Raw genomic sequence first — 24,902 nt, forward strand, 5'->3', positions numbered from 1 at the left:
AAAACATGTCCAAAATAATAAAATAATAATCGAATAATTATTTTTTAATGAATCAATTATCAAAAATAAAAAAAAATATTGTTGTTATAGTTGCAGCTCTAATTAGTTTTTTCATTTTGTTTTAAATATATGTATATATATATATATATAATCACTCTATTTATTTTAATAGACTTTTTTACTTTATTATTTTTTTCAGTGAACATCTATTATGTAACACTGTGCCAAATTGCCCAGTTTGTCCATTACTAAGTGCATACTCTGATTTATTCTCAGGTAGTAATTTTGCCCAAAACCAAGGTCACATTTTCACATGGTGTCCTTTAAGATTCTACACATTAAACTTCATCTTACTTTGCTTATTATTTTTTACAGTATGTTTATTACTTTCATCACTTTCAAAATCAGATTTGGTTTTATTTAACAATATGGCTTCCACCTTGTTGAGCAGCTTCTAAAATAGCATTTGATCAAGCACATGCTATTATTTTCTAGATATTTTATTTTGTATATTATTTGCACTCAAAATAATGAATTGAACAGACATAAAATCAGGATTTATGGCAAATTATTTCCCCAGAAATAACAAAATATCAAGGCCATTATAAGTAGTCAGAATTAATTAAATTAAATTACCACTTTTATTTATTTATTTATTTATTTTTTTTTTATTCATAGAAAGAAAGAAAGAAAGGAATGATACCCATTTTATTTATTTAATTTATTTATTATTTATTCATATGCACACTTTAACAAGGAGTGGACAGGTTGCTCTAACAAGGAGGCTAAAGACTGCAGCCTCTAGCATCAGTCTGCGTCTTGAGATCAGGGGAGTTAGGTTTACCTGTACAGCACCTACTGCTGGCCTGTTACACTCACCCTTACACAAATTACATTTTTAAATTGCCCACAGTTTGAAGAATAAGCTGACCAAGCATTCATCTTGTCACAGATTTTCAGAGGCACTGGATGCAAGTGTGGACTTTTAGTTTACTTTTATATAACAGCAAATACAAACATAAATAGCAAAGCACCAGGACTATAGAGGCTAGAGAGTTAGAGGTTATGGAGGCAGAGCAACAAAGAAAACACAACATTAACAGGAGCATGATAATTGTACACCAAAGAATCAGAACTTACATACAGTAATGGTGCCAATGCTGGGAAACGCAGAGGAGGTATGAGTGTTCAGTTGGACATGTGACACGCAGTGTCATGTGATAAGCAGGATTTGATGAGTAGTGTAGTCAAGTGCAGATTTTGGCATAACCATGACACATCTGCTATGCTTACAACTGATGATTATAATTAAAAAAAAAAGGCCCTCAAGGCAGATGATGTCTCTGAATACAATAGCGTTGTATTATGCCGTAAATATTGGCCTCAAATGACATTTTGTAGATTTTTATAAGTGTATGTACAGCCCAGAGCATTCATTACAGAGTGACATTTTGTGGGTTCATGCAACTATTAGACAAATCTGATAAAACATTAAACATAAAAATTCTGCTCCTCAGTATTAACTTCTCACTATATAAGTGTAGGTATTCAAGTGTGAATACAAGTGTAACACATTAAAATATAATTGCAGTAAGTACTTAAGCTAATATCTATGCTTCTCATTAGAGGATAAAGAAATCACTTTTTTATTCATAGTCATTAAATATTGGCGTTATTGCTACCTCTGATCAGGTGTAGCGGACATACAGAGAGGCTACTTTGCTGTGAGACTGGACTGGAAAACCAAGCATCGAAATCAGCGAATAACATTAAATAACACCTGAGACATACAAGACATAAAGGCATTGAGACACTGAGATACACACACACAAACACACTGAGACACAGACACACACACACAAATATATTTTATTGTAAGTAACATATAACAACCTTTAATAACCTTTTAAATTTAAGTAGGAAAATGTTTTACAGTCACTGGGTAGCATATTCATATTTATGAGCATAACTTCATCCCGTCAAATACGATGAATCAATTTAGTATATGTTTTTTAGCATATTTTATTATAAATTACCATTGTCATAATGTTTTTCACATTTATTCATCATTCATATCTGCGCTTTGCAGTAACATGCACATTCTGCTAAGTGGACATGGATTTGTTGACTTCTGCATGGTGCAAATGGATGATTTGTTAGGACATGTGCGCGTACTTCGGCACTTAAATTATTAAAATTATTGCAGTGCGCCATAAATCTTGTCCCTCATCAGAGGACGAATATTGAATGTTCCTCCAGTCCCAGCGTCTACACTTGACATCTATGGATTTGTGGCATGTACTTTATAGCTCCTGTGATTGGCTCACCATTAAAAGATTTCCTGAATTTATTTTTTGCCTTTGGCAGCCGTTCGACATCAGTATTTCATTGCATACTTTGCGAGATTAATAGTCTTATCATGCGTCCAAGTGATTAGTGGGTTCTTAATACTTATTACACTGCATTATCGGGATACTCTTGAGAGGCGACTGTTAGCAGCAAGGTTGTGTTGGAGACAGGGGAGATTACAATCGGCATGCAGGAAGTCCAGCACCAGGTTTTTATCCACGAAAAGTCGAATTCTTGAGTGACGATCAGTTTCCATGCTGGGCGGTCAGGACACTGTTTACCGGATGCTAAAGGAAATATAGGTATATACAGTTATAATCCACAGAGTAAACAAATAGTGTTATGAACTCTGTTTGCACTTGAGAATTGTATTATTGGAATATTTCCATATCAGACGCCTTATGTGCTGACATCTGATCCCTTACCGCAAGTGCAGATTCTTTTCTAGAAATATTTCTAGAATATATCACTCTTTCTGAAAACAGTTGAATCTGATGTGCATCCGATCTGTAAATATTGAAACGGACAATATTATTTTCTGAGCCGACGCTTCCTTCGAGTATAGCGTTGCTGTTCTGGCAAAATTCAATAATCTGAAATAAGGCATTGAAGATGACTTGCACTGCCAGGTTATTTTTACAACTCAGTTGATAGGTTCAGTCAGTTGGGTCATGTAGATTTGACCCAAATTGGGTTGATAATGGACGACCCAGCATGCCAGACTGGGGAGGCAGACCTGGAATGAAATTGTCCTTGTACGTTATGTTCATTTCATTTCGAAATGGGGGACAAAGTAGATATATATGTAAATTATATGCAAATGAGATATTCACGGCAATTGTGGCTTTAAAATAATTAATATTACAGAACACTCATATTTCTATAGGGATTGTGTTTTTCTTCATTTAAGATTCATTTTGGGATAATTAAACGATCCTGAATGACCTAGATGTGTGGCAGCAATCACAGGCTGATAGCTAGTTACAGAAATTAAAGATTAAAGCTTGACTTTAGTGCCAGATGTACTGCTAATTTTGATAACAACCTGCTTTTTAGAAATTGCAAGAGCAAGAGAGTGACTGCATGAAGATTTATTTCTTCATGTGTTATGATTATTTTCAAAAATTGACATTTTAGCATGTGAAAAGATCATGCTTGCAGTATAAGCGTTAAAGGACCTGTATTGAATAGGAAGTATTGTAGTACTGTCCTATTATAAGATACAATAAACCACAGAATATATGATTATGAAAGCTACTGTATTTCTAGACACTTTGATTCATTCCAAGTTTGAAATAATTCCACGGCCAGATGTTTCATTTATTTATAGACAGAAGCAGAGTTCTCTGTTAATACAGTAAGACAATTTAAAGCATGACAAGTGTTCATTTATTCATTTTATGTGTTAACTGTTAATTTATAATGAGCTCATAATAAGAAATATTTTGATATCTTACCATAACAGAGTTCAGAGGTCCGGTGCTGGTTAGAGTTTCCTCTGGTGCTTCTGAAAAGTCATATGCAGCAATTTTAATGGGTTTTTATGAGAATGTTATCCAAGTCTAACTTCTCCCTTGACAAGGAGTTGGGTGTATTAGTCCTGCTGTGTGTGATTCTTTCCTGCTTCACTTTGGCTACATGTGCACTTGCTATAGTGTTGAGTTTTGAGCTGATCTTTTCTCCTCCACCCCACCGGGGATAAAATCCCTGTATCACAAAGCATTAAGTAGCTTATTACAATTATAAAATGGGAGCAATATGGTAGAATCTAGTGTCCAAATACTATTTGAAGGTATTATTAATAGTATTCACAAGAAGTATTCGGGTTGTGGTAGCTTGGTGCTTAAGGTGTTGGGCTATTGATTGGAAGGTTATGAGTTTGTGTCCCAGGTCCACCAAGCTGCCACCACTGGGCCCCTGAGCAAGACCCTTAACCCTCAACTGTATAAAATGAGCTCAAAAATGTAAGTTGCTCTGGATGCACATATTTTGTCTGTGTAGGTTGTTAATAGTAAGAAAAAAAAGCTGTTCTTTACTCTTTGCACTCAATTAAAAATCTTGTATGGTAGCATTACTTGTATTGTCCTCCACTTGGTATATTGCGTTGCTCCTGTTTCCTCATTAGTAAGTTTCTGTGGATAAAAGTGTCTACAAACACATGTAAATGTAAGTAATAGAAAAAGATCATAACATTTATAATGGCTTTATGATTCAAACTGCTGGTTTAAAACCTAGTGCATTAATACAGAATTCAATTCTTGTGATTTAGTCACAATTATGCCAAGATTTTACCTGAGGCTTGGTAAAGTATTATATATCAGGCTGTTAAGGATACAATTCATTTACATATATAAACTTCACATACAAAATAGAAGTTACTAAAATAGATAAATATTGTATAGTGCTTATTACACTGAATAGCTTATATAGTGCTTATTACATTGTATATGTAACAAAGGCCACTCACTCCCCTGATCTCAAGAGGCGCACTGGTGACTGATGATAGTGGCTGCAGTCTTTAGCCTCCTTGTTAGAGTACCCGTCTCCCATGCTGGAGACCCGCTTGGAGCGGTGGCGAGTAGGACCCGGGGAGTTACACTGGTGCCGTGACCTGGATGGGAGTGAGGTTTAGGGGGGTGAGTGTAACGGAGGCCAGCGGTAGGTGCTGTGCAGGTAAACCTCACTCCCCTGATCTCAAAAGGCGAACTAGCGACTGACTCTAGAGGTTGCAGTCTTTAGCCTCCTTGTTAGAGCAACCTGTCCACTCCTTGTTAGAGTGTGCATATGAATAAATAATAAATAAATTAATTAATTAATTGCAGATAAGAAGTCCAAAAGCATGAGGTAAAAGTATAATACAAAAAACAGGGGGTCAGAGGACCCAAGGGGGAAATGCATGATAAATAGAATATTGATGTGAAATTGTTACATAGTAGTAACAGTAAAAAGTGAAGTATGCATTGGAGTGTGTGTGTCTCTGTGTGTGTATGTGTGTGTGGGGAGTCACAAAGTCTTATTGGACTCTTAAGAGACCTGTATATATGAAGTATATATTTAACCCATTTATAGCAGCCAGTCCTGCTGAAGATGTTGCCATAGACACATAGACACTTAGTGCTGAGGATTTAAAAGCGGGTCTGAACCTAAAAGGTCAAGTCTTTTAAAAGCTGGGTTGTTTATTGACAGTTCCATTCATACAAAAGACTTTTGTACCATTCTCCTTTGAAAAAGTTCTGTTACAACTTTAGGTCCACAGGGCAAGCTGTACATAGATAAGGATGTTCAGTGCTTGACGTGGCTGCAGTCTGCACTCACTATGCATCTGAAATCAATGTTCAATTTATTAAGGCTATAGATGATCATGAAAACAGCACCAGGTGTGTATTCAAGGCACAGGGTTTAACGAAATGATGGAAATGGTCAATTCCAGATCTCTAAGAAAGCACAGAAATGAATTGAAAATGCAGGTTCAGCCAGGAAATCTAACATTTGTTAATAAATAAAAGTTCTTTATACATGAATGAGGCTTGTGTCAGGACAGGCAGACAGCATCACAGGGCGTTGATATGGCTGATAAGAAGCTATATTCCCAAGGTAATTGGTTTTACCCCAGAGAAAAGGCCGCTGCATATTGAATACGATATTTCCTATAAAAGTGTGCAAATAAACCACATTTCCAAATACAGCTCTTATAACATTTGGAAAATTGGAAACGTCACCAAGGTCCCAAGGTCATACAATTGACTATTAGAGATAGGTCAGGAAAATCTATGAGAATACTGAGAAAACCAAATCATTTACACATATGCATTCATAGAGTGATGTGCAAAATGACTGCTTTTGATCTAATGCACAGATTTTCAACCTTGGTTCTGGAGAAACTCCTGTCCTGAACATTTTGTAGGGCAGAATTTGTTAATAAAGATCAAGGTTGGGAAAACATTAAATAATAATTGTCACACGGACCCAGGAACAGAGACAGGAGAGCTGATGGTGAGTCAAGTGACAGTGACTTTATTGAGAATCCAAAACAGTGCAAACTGGCGATGAACTGAAAAGATCATGGGAGAGGGGAGATCAGGGGAAACGTCCACACGGGGAGAGACGAGGCAGGAGCAGCAGCTAGTAATCCACATAGAAGGCAGCCTGGACGAAAATCACGTAACGATAATACTAGCCGCTGCTCGTGTGAAGGAAAGGGTGTTAAATAGTGTGTCTGTTAATGAGTGTCAGGTGTGGTGTCAGTATTCAGGTGATTGAGGGTGTGGTCACGAGGCTGAGGTGGGAGTCTCTGTGACTAATAAATTACAAATAAAAAGAAGTATGTTTGATTTTTTTTCCAAACAAACAATAGAATGTGAATAATAGCTCTGTATTTTACTGTATAAATACGGTAATACACTTGTATTTATTTATTTATTTGGTATGCTATAATATATATATATATCTATATATATATATATATATATATATATATATATATATATATATATATACTGGATGTGAAGCCAGTCCAATGCAGAGTGTAATTATACAATGGTATAAGATAAAATAACTGAGACCTTTGGGAAAACCCATTCTGAAAGAGAGAGACCATGCAAAACACCTGAGTTCAGAAATGAGGTCTAATGATCTTGTATTATTACAAAAATTATTATAAATGATGATAATATACAAGGATGTTAAAAAGCCGGATTCAAATATACAAATGCATTCAAACACCAATATACAGAGCAAAAGTTAATGATCTACCATTTGCCAAAAATTGTAAAAAATCAACTCAATCCATAGCCTGAGAAGTCTGCAACAAAATTACGCACCTGGCAACAATGCTGTATAGCTCCAAGCAACATACTAATTTACGCCTCATTTTGGGCATTGGAGGAAATGATCTGCCAAACTAGCTGTCACTAATTGACCAGAACCCTTTAATTGCACTGAATTACGACATTTTGTGCATGTCTTCCTTAAATGCATATGTATGAGGAAGAAAAGCAGACTTTAGCTGTTACTATATTCACGGTACATAAATTAAGCATTAAGGCCTGTAAGCCAGTTTTGTACATAACAAGCTACTTTTAGTCCAGGTAGAAAATATGCTAATTGCACTTGAAATCGAGGGAAAAGAGTATAGTATATCTGGCCTACATTTCTTTATTTCTTTATTTCTTTATTTCGGTGGGGGTAATGTTTTTGTGTGATATTATAAATCCGGCAAATAGCCTGAGAGATGTGCATTACAGTGCTTTTATCATGGGCAAGGGTGTGCTTAGGAATAACACTAACCAGAGTACCGAACTCCCCCCCTTCCTATCCCTTGCCTCAACGGTGATAAAATCACCATATCACAAAGCATCAAGTAGCTTATGGCAATTATAAAATGGGAACAGAAAACAATATGGTACAATCCATAGTTCAATTTATTGCTAATATTATTCACAAGAATTATTTGGCATGTGGTAGTTTGGTGCTTAAGTTGTTGGACTACTGATTAAAAGGGTGCGAGTTTGAATCCCAGGTCCACCAAGCAAGCAAGGCCCTTAACCCTCAATTGTATAACATGAGAGAAAAAAAATGTAAGTTGCTCTGGATCTGCCAAATGCAAATATTACTTCTATGTAGGTTGTTAATAGTAAAAAAAAAAACACTACACCTACTCTATCTTTACTCTTTGCACTCAATTAAAAATCGCATATGGTAGCACTACTTGTATTGTCCTCTGCTTGGTACATTTCTTCGCTCCTGTTTCCTCATTAGTAAGTTTCTGTGTATAAAGGCATCTACTACTGTCTAAGAATACATGTAAATGTAAGTAATAGAAAAAGATCATAACATTCCTAATGGCTTAATGATTCAAACTGCTGGTTTAAAACCTAGTGCATTAACACAGAATTCAATTATTGTGATGCAGTCATAGTTATTGCCTATATCAAAGATTTTTACAGTAGCTTTAAATGAACTGCAACCAGATTTCATCAGAACTGGTCAAATAAAGAAAGAAATATACCTATCTATTCACCTATCTGTCTATCATATAAGCCTTAGCTGTTCCTTGTATTTGACAGGGTTTGAAGATGAGAATTCAGATAATGAGCAAATCAGGTTGTTCCCTGAAATCTCCATGAAGTGCTTCAGAGAGTGGCCAACACCCTGCTGGGGTTCGAATGACAAGACCTAATAAGGGGCTTAAGATAAAACAAGGCAGGCTTATCACGCTCGCTAGTAACTCAGGAATAAAATGACAGAGCAGATTTTCTCCCTCTGTTGCACAGAACCTTTGAACTGCTGAGGGCACTAACAGCTCCCGCACCAGATCTGCCAGATAAGCCATATAAGGCTTACCACTGTGTCACATAAAATTGAGATAAAGCATCAAATTTTACAATGCCAGAAGGCCCAGTTGTGGCTGATGTAACACCTTATGCCAGGTATATTGACTCTTTCACTGCAGTTAAAATTACACTTTATAATATACCTGAAAATTGCATTTGACTTCCTTCCAAATAAACAGCTTGCACCCTACTGTAGTGCACTTGATTCTTAATATAATTTAATATGAAATCCTGTTTGGCCGCCTTATGAATTGCAAAAACGGTAGGTGAAATTAAGTTCATTTTCTGGAAAGAATCAATCAAGCATCTGGTCAGGAGGTCGCTGTCATTACTTCTGATTTAACATGATGTATCTCCTTTCAAAGGGCCTTACTAACCCTATCCATCACCTGAGGATGAGGTTGCCCGTTGTTTCTCACATGACTAAAGGCAAGATAGAACATGCTGCCATTAAACAGCTCTGTTTCTGAGTGAGATTCATAATGCAGTGATATAATCACCGAAGACCTCTGTGGTTGTGTGCTTGTGTGTTTTTTGTTTTTTTTTTCTCTTTTACTTTCTTTCTTTTATTTATGCTTGATTGCTTCGAAAGCAACATGATGAAGAGATATGACAGAGAGAAATAATGAGTAAAACAAAGCGAGGGGACGACAGAAGGGCTCGCTTATTTAATTGCCATAGCCTGAATGCAAATCCTATCTTTATGCAAACAATATGATGAAGGCTTTATTAAGACAAAGCAGTCCTGGAGTTATTTATGACCCTGACACAAGGCTAGCAAAGCCATCTTTGTTCATGGGGTAGTTAGTTTGAGCAATTAATTACATACTTTTTTATGATAAATATAGATAATTGCCTCTTTGATGTTCATTCATAACCATTTAGAACTGGTATATCGGCAATCCCAAAGAAATTAAGATCCATTTTGTTGAAACAAAATTCACCAAATTCATGTATATACTTCTTCTTCTTTCGGCTTTTCCCTTCAGGGGTCGCCACAGTGAATCATCTCTCTCCACCTATCCCTATCTTCTGCATCCTCAACACTTACACCCACTAGCTTCATATCCTCATTTATTACATCCATATACCTCCTCTTTGGCCTTCCTCTTTTCCTCCTGCCTGGCAGCTCCATGTCCAACATTCTCCTACCAGTATAGTCACTCTCCCTCCTCTGGTCCAAACCATCTTAACCTGGCCTCCCTAACTTTGTCCCCCAAACATCCAACATGAGCTGTCCCTCTGATGTACTCGTTCCTAATCCTGTCCAACTTTGTCACTCCCAAAGAGAACCTCAACATCTTCAGCTCTGCTACCTCCAGCTCTGACTCCTGTCTCTTCCTCAGTGGCACTGTCTCTAAACCATACAGCATGGCCGGTCTCACCACTGCCCTGTACACCTTCCAAATTCATGTATATACAATCCATTGATATACAGTTTGAAAGTTAATATGATGCATAACTAGTGTTTGTAATGCATTATATCACCAATAACAAGGAAAAATAGTGTATATATATATATCTTTGGAAATACAAATGCTACTTATGCATCATGTTAACTTAAATATGTCTATGAACAGCAATGTATTTTAACAAACAATTATTATAATATCGTATATACTGCCTCATGAAGGCATTATAACAAGATATGGATGTGTTCTTAGTTTATTATGATAAGAATGACCTTCATAGTAAATGTAAACTACATTCTCTATGTAGATGGAAAAATATAAGATGAGACACTGCAGCCTGAATGTTATTTTACTTCCCGAACCCTTGGATTTTCTAACATATTGTTCTTATTTTTAAGCTTATGAATGCATGTGATGTCAGAACTGGTTAGGTTTCTGTGGACCTTCATGTCAGGGCTGATTTCTGTTCTGATGTGTTTATTACAAATAGCACCTGTCAGCTGCAGGTTCTGAGCTGATTTCTTCTCCATGTGAAAGCTTTCAGGTTTTAGTCTCAAAATTAATGTTTTCTAAAATTGAAAACTAACGGTCTAGCACGGGTTATGTCCTCTTCCTTTTCCTCCGGAGGAGTACATGTGTGTTAATTAAAACCAATTATTCAAGATTAGCTTGTTTAATGTGTCATTGATTATTTTGCAGGGAGTTCGGACGCTGGAAAGTGAACAACCTGGCTGTGGAGAGGAGGGATTTCCTGGACTCCCCTTTACCCCTCACGCCCGAGTTCGTCCGCAACATCCGACTCCTTGGACGCAGACCCTCTGTGAAGCTAATTAGCGACAACCTTATTAAAAAATATGGGACACATTTCCTCCTGTCGGCCACGCTGGGAGGTAGAGATATCTTACATCCTGCTGAATGTCAGAAAGCACACACTAGTGTAAACGAGGGGAAGAAAATGATATGTCAGGCAAAAAGACATTTGCCTAGACAGTGCCTACTCCATATGGGAGTTAGTGTTACAAGACAAGAAAAGCTGGCTTGTAACAGACAGTCCTAGATCAAGCAAACAAAACTCAAGCATATTGCTGCTATTCTGAAACAAGGAAAGTGACTGTTGACAAGTGCCGATTCCTTGTGCCCTATATTTACTGTGGTGTAGAGCGGGACGTGGGAAGCAGGTGCAGCTAGATGACTTCAATGTAACAGTGACATGATTATTTTGGTAACAAAGCCAGGGATCATGTCTGAAATTGGATTCCTCTGTGAAAACCACACTTGTCGATTACTCCTCCGGCACTCAGACTACCAAAGGTTGCACTTACAAGTAGCTCCATATAATGCAAAACTCTTCGAGGCATGTGACCTCCATCTCTCTGGTAAACAAGCAATACTGTGTACTGGGAGAAAGTGGAAATAGAGTGCCAGGCCTGTGACTTATGCTACAAATGTTTCTTAACTTCAAATTGAAGTCTAGATCGTAGCATTTGGCCTTTGTGAGGTAAAAAAGAAAAACATAATGATTGATGTGAGAAATGGAGTCAGTATGACCTACTGATATCAAATTGAATAAATCAGAAGCTGTAATAGTAAATGGAAAGAATAGGAACATAATGTGCACAATATAAAAGCAATTTTGATTTAAAATGACTGTCAATTTATTCGGATCAAGTGCGAACTGATGTGTGCATACAGCATTTCAGTGGAGCTCAGTGTATAGATATGTTGTAAAACTGAGTAATATTACAGGGAGAAATATTAATGTTGTTTCATAAAAGCACTTAGTATAAAAGTGTCCTGTGATCTCAAGCTCAAATCCTAAAAAATCAGACAGATATCCATGTTCAAGAGGTGGGAGGAAAAAATAGCAACCCTGGCCAACCTTGGGTGTCTGGGATGTGATGCATGTGGTAGGGGGTGGACAGTGCTTTCCTCTATGTGTGTTACACCATCCCGTGACACAGCTTGAGCAGCAATTTTAAAAAAAGATGCAGTTGGCTGGCTTCACGTGTTTCACTGAAAGCACATGATTGCCTTCACCGTCCCAGTCACATAGCTGCCATGTGATGGGGGGTGGGAATGGGCCAAGATGAAATAAAGAACTAAATCGGTAATGAATGAATGAATGAATGAATGAATGAATAAAAAGGTATTGATTGTTTTTCTTTCCCAGAAGCCCTAACAGAAGTGTAGCTGCATATCACAGGTTTATATAATACCACTCATTCAAATATGTTATTTTTTTCCTAAGGTAAAACCCATTTGCATTTATTGACATGAATCTTTTTTTTTTAAGAGGAGGTTTATTTAACATTTATTCACTTCAGTGTCAACACAGGGAAGTCTTCCAGACTTCCACGTGTTTTATAGATTAAACATAACTACAAAGTGAACTATAAACTACAAAGAGAATGTGTGTGATCAGTTGCAGATTACTGAGAGAATGATAAAAAAATCTGCTTTTAGTAATCAACACCACATTGCTGTTGGATATTTTACTATGAAGTAAGCTAATGCTATGCATTACATAAAAATATAATTCAAATATAATATGTAATGCAGTTTCATATGAAATAGAATACATTACGATCAAATAGAATAGAATCAACCTTTAACAAATAATTCAATTAAATATGAAATAAATAAATGAAATAAAATAAGTAAAGTAATAAATAATTATACACAAAAACGCATTTGTAATTATTATTGATATGCATTTGAGAGAGAGAGAGAGAGAGAGAGAGAGAGATTTTTTCTTAATTATCAGCATTGCAATATAACCGGAACTCAAGCGTGATGGAGGAGGTGTGATTCTTGTTCCACTGGCTGGACCTTTCTACAAAACCACTACGTACAACAAATCAAGTTGCTTTATTTTACACACTGCCTATAAACTTGCCAGCTATAGTATTTTGGTCTTGACATTTATTTCCATCAAGGCTAATGCAAATATCTTCACTTACCCCAAATCCTCTAAGCTCACTAATTAAAAACGTCTCGCTGGCCTTCTTATAAATGGTTACTGAATGGTTGGTTTGCCATTAAAAATGCTGCTAGATACTTCGAAAAATGTGTAATGGATGCGCACTGAAAGAGAGAGCGAGAGAGACAGAGAAAGCGAGAGAGACAGAGAGGCGGGAGGGTTGTTAAGGGCTGATCGTTAAATTCTGTTGGTGAAAAGAAAACTTCATCTGATTTAAAGAATAGAAATCTAATGAAAGCCTATTACCTTGTAATTAGAGCAGAGAGCAACTAGAGTCACGTAATTATTTTTATATGTGTATGTGAAAGACATAATTTTTTTCTGAAACTACTGGAATGGCAAGGCCAATTCTTTTGTTTTCTATACACTAAATACATTTGGTTTTGAGAACAAAAGATGAATGAAACGTTGGATAAAAAATTTAGATTTAATTTCTTGATGTTTACTTCTAGATATGTTAAACAACATGGCACCTTGGGTGGCAATTCACTCAATTATTGTATGAGCAAAAATATTGACATATTGAACAAGATCCCCTGTATGTCTTGCTTGTAATCACTAAACTAGCATTCTTTTTTTATGATGCTTTTCAACACTTTCTCTTAGTAGTTTATTTTAATTTGGTTGTTTGTTTTGGGTGTTTCACCATTTAGTCTCCTCTTCAGGAGGTGAAATGCTGCTCCAGAATATGAACACTAATTCCTGGGATGCCACTTTCTTATAACATATTCCTGTTAGAGAATCTATAACCAGTCTGTGGTTTGTTAAAAGCATGCTGATTCAGTAAACATTACATTAATTCCCCCCAATATGCCTAGCAGTCTGTATTAAAATCTGAGCTGAAGGTGATAAGTAAAATCTGCACTGGACTAGGTCTTTTTGTGAAGAAAGTATAAACAAAGAGGAAATATGCCTTCAGTAATCCTAAACAATAAACCCAAACACATAATGGATATTTCTGAAAGTTCACAAATAAAATCATACTTCACCCAAAGAGTAGTATCAAGATTATGATTCAGATGATTTTTTAAACCTTTTTTTTTTTTGTTTTAGGTGAAGAGGCTCTAACTATATTTGTAGACAAGAGGAAGCTTAGCAAGAAAGCAGAAGTGAGTGACTACACAAGCAACAGTACAGCTGTGACTCTGGAAGCACTCCACCAGCTGGCTGCCTCCTACTTTATAGACAGAGAGAGCACACTGCGCAAACTGCACCACCTCCAGATCGCCTCCACTGCCATCAAGGTGGGTCATTAGTCATGTCTAGTCTGACTGTTATGTTTCTCAAAAGCACTCAAACCAAACCATCACTCGTAGTAACACAGCATAATGGCATAATGTGATATTCATAACTTTTTTTTAACACAATGTGTGCGTGTCTTTGGGGTCTCATGATGTGATGTAGGTTATGGCAATATTTTGGATTAGTTAGCTTTCCACACATTATGTGAACAGGACTGCATTAAATAAGTTCAATAAAATGCTCTCATTTTTAAAGAAAGTTTTACTTAATTGTGTATTAGTTTTATCTTTTCTACTCCTCAGCCTTAGCATGATGCATGACAGCTACGTTACTTTGCTTGGAACTATAACACAAAGTTAGCAGGATATTTGTATCTCCAGCTGAACACACAACTCTCTATCTCTGTTTGGCTGTCACTTGATCAATTTTCTCTATAAACCCTGGATTCTCATAAAGATTACTTCTATTAAATCCTAAAGCCAGGGTTCATTCATTTATTATTACCCTACAAGGCTATTCTTTATAAGACCAGACGAAATGCTATCACGAAAAATTCAGATCAGAGCACAGACCAGGAGAAATGCTATCACGAAAAATTCAGATCAGAGCACAGACCAGGAGAAATGCTATCACGAAAAATTCAGATCAGAGCACAGACCAGAAGAAATGCTATCACGAAAAATTCAGATCAGAGCACAGACCAGGAGAAATGCTATCACGAAAAATTCAGATCAGAGCACAGACCAGAAGAAATGCTATCACGAAAAATTCAGATCAGAGCACAGACCAGAAGAAATGCTATCACGAAAAATTCAGATCAGAGCACAGACCAGAAGAAATCCTGTTGGTTAATTGAGGTTAATTGTTTTGTTGTTAAATAAAATTCATTCCTAATGGAATTAATATGTGTAGTGGCCTGAGAAACCCCTTCAGACTGTGAAGTTTTGACATCCCCTATACGTACACAGCTCTGAAAACTACAAGCTTTTCCAAAGAGCAATATGTTTTTTTTCTTCTATAGTATCTATCTCAACCTGAAGTAACGTAATTGCATTTTAAAGTCGATTTACCCCAAAAAGTGTAAAAGGACAAAACTGCATTGAAAAATCTCATTAAGACTGCAGCGCAGGAGCATCACAAATGTTTTGACAGCCGGTATCTGATTACAAACTGAATTGATTAGGCCTATATCTGTTTCACTCTGCCACACATAGCTTTCCAACAGCTTGAGGTAAACATTTATCAATCTGGAGACAAATAAATTTATTGTTAAATCATTTAAAGGAGCATTTACACAAGCAATGTGACATTCCTGAAAGACCAGTTGGTTTAGAAAATTGTTCGAATTCCACAAGAGTGCCTAAGATTGTGTAAATTTACATACTATAAGAAGCTTTACTAATGTGAACCTTGACTGATCAGCTGCAAATCATACAACTGGTGATGAGTTCTTTCAAATATATAAATGGATTAGGCTGTAAGGTTCAATATTTTCAAATTGTACACACAAATTTAATAAAAATTGAAGGAATTCAAACAAATGAAGGTAAATTAAGACCACATATTCAATCCAGACAAAAGACATATAAAAGGCACCCGATGAAAAGAGGAAGAATTAGTCAGTGTCTATGGTAACTGGTGTACTGTAATTGCTGGTATATTTAGCACACATCCACATTCTGTAAGGTTTGGCTTTAATGGTGTTTAAATACAAATCATCTGTGTTGTGACCGCTTGTGGTCATTTCTGGATGATTGGCATTGATCAACATATGTGAAAAAAGATCTGTCTTGCCAAAACGTTTACTGAACATGTGTAAGGTTTATTAAAAGATTGATAAATATGACCCAATATCTACATTTTTCTCTGATGATACATTCCATCTCTGATGATGTTTAATGAATTGACCAGGAAAAGGCCAGTAATTCCTCCAAAGAGCTACTTTTACTTTTTTGAGGGAACTTGTATGTAGGAGTGTGGTGATGCTCCTATTCTGGGCCACCCCTTCATTATGCCTCCATAATTTATTACTTGAAGAAGTGCCTTGCCTCGACAACCTACAATTGTTGCACATAGGCATTTTCGTTGCAGTTGGGAGAGCAGGATCCCGCATGGAGGAGGTTTTTGCCTCTGTCACTTGCTTACAGTTGCTCTTGCTCTTATTGAGGCGTGTGTTTGTGCACAGAAAGCTGAGATGTTCCTTGAGTGATGGGAGCAGTGAGTGTGACAGTGTAGTGCAACTCTATCAGCACAGGAGAATGATTCAGGGACCTTTGACATGTGCATCATATCTACTGAATTTTGACCCATGCCTGAATTTCACATGACAGTCAGAAATAAGTGTTCTGGTGTGTGAATTCTAAATTAAATGGGACTCGGGTGAGGAATATGGCTCCTGGCTCTCCCCCATTGGGTTATTTGAAAGAGAAATTTAGCAACTCATTTTGCAGCAAATCCTTTTAGTGCACTGGTGGGTGTAACAGAGCCTTTACTAAGTCATGATGTATCGCTCCAGCATGGTTCTGCACAGCTTGCTTCCTAATGTGGAACGACTCAAGCTGCTTTGTGACTGGCTGGCAACATTTTGTTCGTAAGTTGACCGTTTTCCAAATCTAGCATGACAACTTGCAAATCTGCCCATTAAAGTATAATCTCAGCATCTAGAAGATGTTTATTTATTATTTTACCTGTTCACTCACATGTACATGTAGGTCTTCTGTGAATGTTATGTTGATTATTCTGAATATCTTCTCATTGAAGTTAAAAACAAAAATCCATCAGTAATCACTTCTTCTTGGAAGCTACAGAGCTAAAACGTGTGAAAATTCTTACCTGACAGTACTAAGGTGACTGAAAGGTGATGACAACAGTTATTACCTCATGGCTATGAATAAGACACATCAATGCTTGTCACTAGCCATCTTCTTTTTAAAAAAAAATATTTTTTGGTTCTGCTCTTTACGTATTGTCTGAGTGCTCACTTTGATCCACTGAAATACTCGATGCCACGGTCCACTGGTTGACCACCCTAATCTACAGCACTCCCTTCTTTCCTGACACCACTAATCTCCCTCTAATCCTACCTTTATACTCTCTTTCTGTCATTTATAATTCTCACTTTTAATTTCTTCTTTTCTCTGGTATTATATTTAACTTATAACACCCCCCACCCACCCCCCACCCCAATTCTTCAGGCCTTTTCTTGAGTTTAGCTTAACTATGTGATATGATATCAATTACCACTTGAGCCTGACCCTGAGATTCCAGAGTATAGAGCTGGATGAATAAATGATGTTGAAGCTGAAGCAGTTTGTTGCTTGGCACAGTGGAGTAGGTACAATGCCACCAGCGCAACACTTTGGTGGATGCGGTCCAGCTGGCAGAGGCCACATGTCTAGGTTTCCAACGCCAGGGAATACGAGCCCTATCATTCTCACTTCCGGGTCTTCACCCATTCTGGCACCATAAAAAGAGAAGCCTTTGAAGACAGTAGGCGGGGGTGCTGGTAGTGGTGATAGGGGCTTTGGGTTGTTCAGCAAGCACCAGCTGGCCAGACTCCTGAGGGAGCAAGGATGAATCTCTGTGTGTCATGGGAACACACTCAGCCCCTCACACAGCCAAAACTTCCCATCATATCTTATAATCAGTCTCTTTCTTTTTCTTTCTTTTCTAGTGTGCCACCACAGTGAAGCTTTCTTAAACTTTTTATGTAACAACCCGAAAACAGAAAGCCCTCACCACCTAGTGGCAGGAGAATTCTGTTTCGAGTTGGCTCTGAGTTTGTGCATCCATCTGTTCTTCCGTTCATGATTCTGTTATTGCAAGAAAGAGAGGCTGAATTCTTCCAGTATTTATTTTTTTGTGTCTTTTTATTGTGACCAGCAAATTACTCAGTTGATTAGATTTTGTAATTGATCTGAACAAGGTCATGGTCATAGCAAGGTCAAATGTGTTCACTATTATTATTATTATTATTATTATTATTATTATTATTATTTTTTTTTTTTTTTTTTTTTTAATATCCTCCTTCAGGTATACCAAATAATAACAAGATGAATCCTCTGGATATTGCTGCTATGTGCAGTCATTCATTCATCTCATATTCACTAATTGAGACTTTGTCTTTATACTATTTGTAATCTATTCACTTCATCTGCCATCTTAATTTGGCCCAACTGCCCTGTTCAAGGCTTGTTAATCTATTATCTCATGACCAATCTCAGCCTAGCAGTGAGTGGGCACTTGTTAGAGCCACTAATGATCTCCCGCTCTCTCATGATTCCACAGTCTTTAATACTGCTAACTGTAATGCAGTCTTCAACACAGTGCCATTCTTCCCTCCTGCCTTTCTCCAGCTTGAATTTCTGATTCTGCTTTTTAAAGATCTATTAATGAGCAAGTTCTTGGTTCCTTATTCCTAAATTCCTTTCTAAATGAGTGTTATATTAAAGACAGGTTCACATTGAGTGTTGAACAATTAAATATAATTGGGAATCCAATCCAGTCCAGTTGGCTAGTTTGTGTGATCCTGTACCATTTGTAGCCCCAGGATTCAGTTCTTGGATGAAATGAGTGGAACCTGGTGTGGTCTGTGGCTATTGTAGCCAATGTGCATCAAGACTTGGTGTTTTGGGATGCGTTTCTGCTCACTATGGTTGTAAAAAATGATTACTTGAATTTCTGTACACTTGATGTCCCTTACACTCGGACATCCAACTCTGGACCGGTATCAGATTGATTTTGTGCATTGCACTGATGCCACATGGTTTGGCTTACTGCATGACTGCATGAATGAGTGCACAGGTGTACAGGCATTTCTATTAAAGTGATAAATGCTGCTTATAAAACATGAGCTATATAATATACTACTTTCATGTCTCCATAACAAATTAAGTTTGGCTCATAAGCAGGCAACATAACTGTAACATCTGCAACTATTTATAAAGTTGCTTTAATAGAATTACAGATTTAATTGCTTTAATGCCCACGTTTGGAAATCTAAACCGAAGCCAACTGTATTATGTGAGGTACAGGCTGTTAATGCCACATGTTATGGGAAAACAACAGGCACAGGCTCAAGCAATACATAATCTGCCATTAGGCATTTTTCAACAAAGTTTGAACAGCTGTATTACAAGTATCTACAAGTATTACCTAACACTGTGCTTTTCTTTGACATATTATGAATATTTTTCTTATTAGATTTTTCTTCTTTTTTTTTGTCTCCCACAATTCTTTCATCAGTTTTGCTAGGTGTGCATTTTATGCCTGGAAATGGATCACTAACACTTTTTACGAAGCCGCTATACATAAATCATTATTATCGTTAACTTTAATACTTTGCAAGTTAGGTAATGTAACTTCATAAACATTTTTTTGCAAATTTGTTAGTAATAAAACAAACTATCCTTTTAATTATTCATTAGAAATGTTGTACAATACACCACATGGCGTTATGTCATGTCACTGCCGGAATCAACAAGGAACTCCTCAACACCTCAAAAGACAAACATGGCCACATTGAACGCCAGTTCCCAACCCACCTTACAGTCTACACACATAGCTGCCTAGAACGCCACTTCCCCACCCACCCACACACACACACTCAGTGTCAGGTTGATAGTCTACCAAGTACTGATTACACACATCCACTATACAATCACTATTCAACCCTTACCTCTATATATACACTCACAAAACATTCAGTCTGAAGTACCATTCAGTGTGTTTGTTCCTTCTGGTTATTCTGACTTTCATATCATCATTCCATATAAGATTTTTATTTTCCTAGTCTGTTCTCTTTGGTGATCACCTGTCCTTTGTCCTTTAATTCTTGACCATTCTTTTGGATTATTTGTTTTAATAAAATCATAAATTTGCAGCTACTTCTCCTGCATGCCACCTTATAATAAATACTGATCTTTACATTACACAATGTTTATAAATTACTAAGCAATCATGAGACTTTATTAGAATTTATAAAATGCTAAGAATTAACTTAGAATTATAACTGCAACCAAATGATCCTTTATTATTCTCTATGTAAAGTATGTAACTATAGCTATACTATATGCATGCATGCAAGGTGGAAAAGTGTCATAACAGAACACCAATGTTGGAAGTGAGCCTGTGTTACTACCACTGCAATCCGTCTGTGAGATTATGATTGAGTGGCAGCAGCAAGCCATGTCTTACCTTGTCTTCCTGTCAGCCTGGAAATGTCAGGATCTGACAGGCTAAATGAAAACTAAACTGATACTATTCTAAGAAAAATGGAAATCAGTTACATGTATGTCTGCTTACTTAAAATAGCAGGATGTCATCTTTCTTTAAGCACTAAGACCTTTCCGGAAATGTCCATTTTGAAGGTCCACCATTTATTAGCAGTGTTCAGTGTCATATTAATGATATATATAGGGCACTAGTCAAGACTGCAATTGACAAATCCAAGACAAGTCTAAGACCAGGGCTTGCAGAGACTACGTTTGCTTCACCTAGTTAGCTTCATTTTGCATTGAACTAATATTTTGTGGAAGAAGGAATTAGTGAACATGAATATTATTTTAAAAAGCCTCAGTCAAGACCAAGACCATATTAAGCCAATGCCCCTGACAAGTCCAAGTGCCAGGGACAAAAGTCAGGGACAAAATCCAAGTCAATACACAAAACAGCTTGAGACTGCACTTGAGTACAAGATTCCCAACATTTCCAGTGAGTAATCCAGTGTAGTAGTAGTAGAAGTGAAAGACAATTTAACTGGTGTGAATGACTGTAGACCTGTTATCTTAACAGGATTCATAAAATGCTTTCAAATACTGGATCGATCTCATCTTAAGTCCATCACCGATCCTCTCCTTCATTCTGTACATTTCACAAGGCCTGGTTCTACACTTCACTCCTCAATCTTCTGGAAACTCCAGGCTCCAATGCCAGAGGTCATGTTTGTAGACAGCCTTTAAAAAGTTGTGTCAGAATGGCTCCATAGCAAACTGCTACAACAAAGTTTGGACCCCTTCCTCGGCCAGTGGATTGTTGACTTCCTATCAGACAATAAGCAGTTTGTATGGATGGAACCCTCCCAGTTATATCACCAATCTATTTCCACGGGAGCTCCACGAGGCTGTGTACTTTTGCTTCTCCTCTATGCCTTGTACACCAACAAGTGCGTGTCTAGCAACCCTTCCATAAAGCTGATAAAATTTGCAAATGACACAACTATAATAGGCCTCATTAGCAACACTGATGAGTCTGCCTACAAGAGAGAAGTAGCCCATCTGGCTTTGTGCTGTACTGAAAACATCCTGGAGATCAACACTCATGCACACATACACATACACAGTTGAAAAATAAGATATTTTTCCAAGATCCCACCCCCTTTTCCACCTTGAAATAAAAAAAAAAGTGAATAAGATAAAGTCAAATTCCTAGAAATTCTCCAAAGTTCTCGAATGGAAAATAAACGCAACAATTCTACATGAAAACAACCATAATGAAAAAGCACCATCAGCTTTTTTTTTTTCTTTCTTTTTTTTAATGGGAGTGGCAGAAACTCAACATCTGTCAGCCAGCTGTCTCTCAGCTCTACAGAACCATCATGGAGAGCATCTGAACCTCATCAATAAGTGCTTGGTTCAGCTCAGCTTCCTCCTGTTTAAAGTCAAGACTGCAGTGATTTGTGTGCACAGCAGAAAAGGCTGACTCTTCAGGAGCAGCTGTCAGTTCAGGAGCTGCAGGACATCAGGGCCAAGAAGTAAGCTGAGAATTTCAAAACGGACCCCACATACTGAGGGAACTATCTGTTTCTAAATCTCTCTCCAGATAAGCAATACTGCTCCATCAGAAGCAGTACACATGACATCAAGACTTTTGTTTTCCCAACAGCAGACACTCACAAGGACATCTATAACAAATAAGAAGATCTGACCTTCCCTTTAACAAATAGTGTTGCAGGTGGACTTTGTACTGTATATGGTGCATATACACTCACTATCCACTATTCTTTTATAGGAACACCTGCACCTTACTTAATGTTAACATCAAACATCATAATGGGGAAAAATGTGATCTCACTTTAACCGTGCATGTTTGGCAGTGCCAGGTGCACTGGTTTGAGTATTAAAAAACTGAATTTTTAATCCAATTCAAATCAGTTTTATTTGTGTAGCTTGTATTTCTTTTAACATTGTCTCAAATCAGCTTTACAGAAAATAAGAAATATAGAACATCTTCATATGGGTGATGCCTAAGAGTGTGAATTACAATAGACACTGGAGAGTGTGATTATGAATACTGTCCTTTCTACAGTCATATACAGTCAGACAAGTGTTTGACATTTCACACAACAGTCACTACAGTTTAAGGCACTGACAAAGGCATTGGTCTAGGAAGGTCATGAATTCAAATCCCAGCCCTACTAAGCTTCCCCTGCTGGGTCCATAACCCTCAGCTGCTCACTTGTATAAATGTAATGCCTTTCATTTCTGTAAATCTGCCAAATGCCATAAACGTAATGTTGATCTACAAGGTGAGGAGTGTGACGGTGTTTATGGTGGTATTAGCATGAACAAAGAAGCTGATCCGTTTGAGCAAAATGCACAGAGATAGAGCTACTGCACTGCACTCTTTAAGTAAAGATGAAGTAAAGGCTAATTCCCACTGCACCGCTATCAGCTTGCAGTTAATGTGGGAAACCATGAACCAAAGCGAAAATAGATGTGCCTATGAAATAAATTTAAACTAATCCATAATCCATAATCACACATCTGAAATTGTTATGCAGCAAGAAAAGATAATTAGACAATTTCTTAGGTATGTCAAAGAACGCCACACAAGAATGTTCCTTCATTCCTTGAGGGTGAAGAAGAGATGATGAAATCATTCGCAGTATGTAAGAATCCCCTCCAGCAATAATTCAATAAAGTAGTTGATTACGTTTCAAAGGACTGTTATGCGAGAATATGTGAGCTTCACAACATGGGAAATATTTTATTTATGCAAGAGAATTTCTTAGCACAAATCTAAGAAAATAAAACACTGGATTAAGAGGAAAACTGTTGAAGGCTCAGTAAAGCATAGAACAATGACAAGACTTGGATGTACAGCAGATTGCTAAAGTGTCCCAACTGGGAATAGGTGTTAGTGGTCTGTGTATGAATCTTTGGTGCCACAACACACTGAATATCTCAACTTAAAAAGTATATTTTATTCGACTTCTTTCACAGCAAATACATTTGGCATAATTTACAAATGCTGAATGGAGTCTATGATACTGTACCTGTCTTTCTCATTTATCTCTTTCATTGTAATTTCATGATCTTTTTATTGTACAGGTAACTGAAACAAGGACTGGCCCTCTTGGATGCAGTAACTATGACAACCTTGATTCTGTCAGTTCGGTTTTAGTTCAGAGTCCAGAAAACAAGGTCCACTTACAAGGTAATAATCTGTTCTGAATCATCTTTGTTATTGTGTGTTCAGAAACTCATGTCAAAGTAGTTCATGCACCATTCATTCATTCATCTTTAGAAACTGCTTTATTCCAGTCTGGGTCATGGTACATCTATGATCTAAACCCATGAACAATGAGTATGAGACAGAAATACACCCTGGATGGGATTACCAGCGCTATCTGCTTATATAAGCAGGTCAGCCCTCTTGGATCTGAAATCTAAACACAGTCGCAAACCACCATCATTCATCCAAATGAGGATGTACTGTGTGTTGATGAAATATGTATGGGCCTACATGTTTTTTGTCACATGTGTGTCACAAGTTTATTAGCGCATTAAATCTAATGGGATCTGATACTTACAGTACAAGGCTTTATGCCCTGAAAAGGTCAGGGGTGGTTGGCCGAACTGAATTTTTATTCCTGCTGAACTGATATGGTTGCGATTTTTTTTTGTTGTGGATCTTCTTGGTTTGTGAAGCATCCACTTGGTTGCGCCCTATCCCTAATGTTTGGGCTGCATTGGAACTTAGTAGGTAGTGGTGGGAAGGGTGCTGATTATTGCTCGATCCACAAGGGCCAAATAGATTTCTTTGAACAAGAAATAACACATAACTCATTTTTAGCTACTAAAGGTTGACCAAGTTTTTTAACGTTTTATTTTTTCTAGCTGTGAATGCTGACAGAAGCAGAACCACAGCAGTAAACAGTCTACAATCTGTCTTTGGACTCCTCCCTTTTATTTTATGACTGCTTGGTTTGAACTGAACCAAATAATCTGACACAAATTCTGCCATATGGAATCTGTCTGCTTGCTGCTTGTGGAGCATTTACAAAACACTGTGACTTCCAGTTTATTTTTATATCTTGTGGAGGTATAAAAACTGATAAAAAATGATAGATAGATAGATAGATAGATAGATAGATAGATAGATAGATAGATAGATAGATAGATAGATAGATAGATAGATAGATAGTGCAACAAATATGACTACATAGAAAATGAATAACGAATATATATATATATATATATACACTACCAGTCAAAAGTTTGGTCACACCTTTTAATTTAATGTTTTTTGTTTAGGGATTTATTTTCTACATTCTAGAACAATACTGGAGATTTCAAAACTATGAAA

The 24,902-nt window shown here is 37.0% G+C and overlaps 1 protein-coding gene across 1 annotated transcript in view; it reads left to right on the plus strand.

Moving 5' to 3' along the window:
• Positions 1-24,902, plus strand: part of brinp3a.2 (bone morphogenetic protein/retinoic acid inducible neural-specific 3a, tandem duplicate 2) — a 57,680-nt gene that overhangs the window by 25,738 nt on the left and 7,040 nt on the right. The window contains exons 3-5 of the mRNA XM_058402206.1: positions 10,793-10,983; positions 14,127-14,317; positions 23,645-23,750. Of these exons, the coding sequence (XP_058258189.1) occupies positions 10,793-10,983; positions 14,127-14,317; positions 23,645-23,750 (488 nt within the window). The remainder of the gene's footprint in view (positions 1-10,792; positions 10,984-14,126; positions 14,318-23,644; positions 23,751-24,902) is intronic.

This window comes from Hemibagrus wyckioides, linkage group LG11 (genome assembly GCF_019097595.1).
Source record: "Hemibagrus wyckioides isolate EC202008001 linkage group LG11, SWU_Hwy_1.0, whole genome shotgun sequence".
In the NCBI taxonomy this organism is placed as follows: domain Eukaryota; kingdom Metazoa; phylum Chordata; class Actinopteri; order Siluriformes; family Bagridae; genus Hemibagrus; species Hemibagrus wyckioides.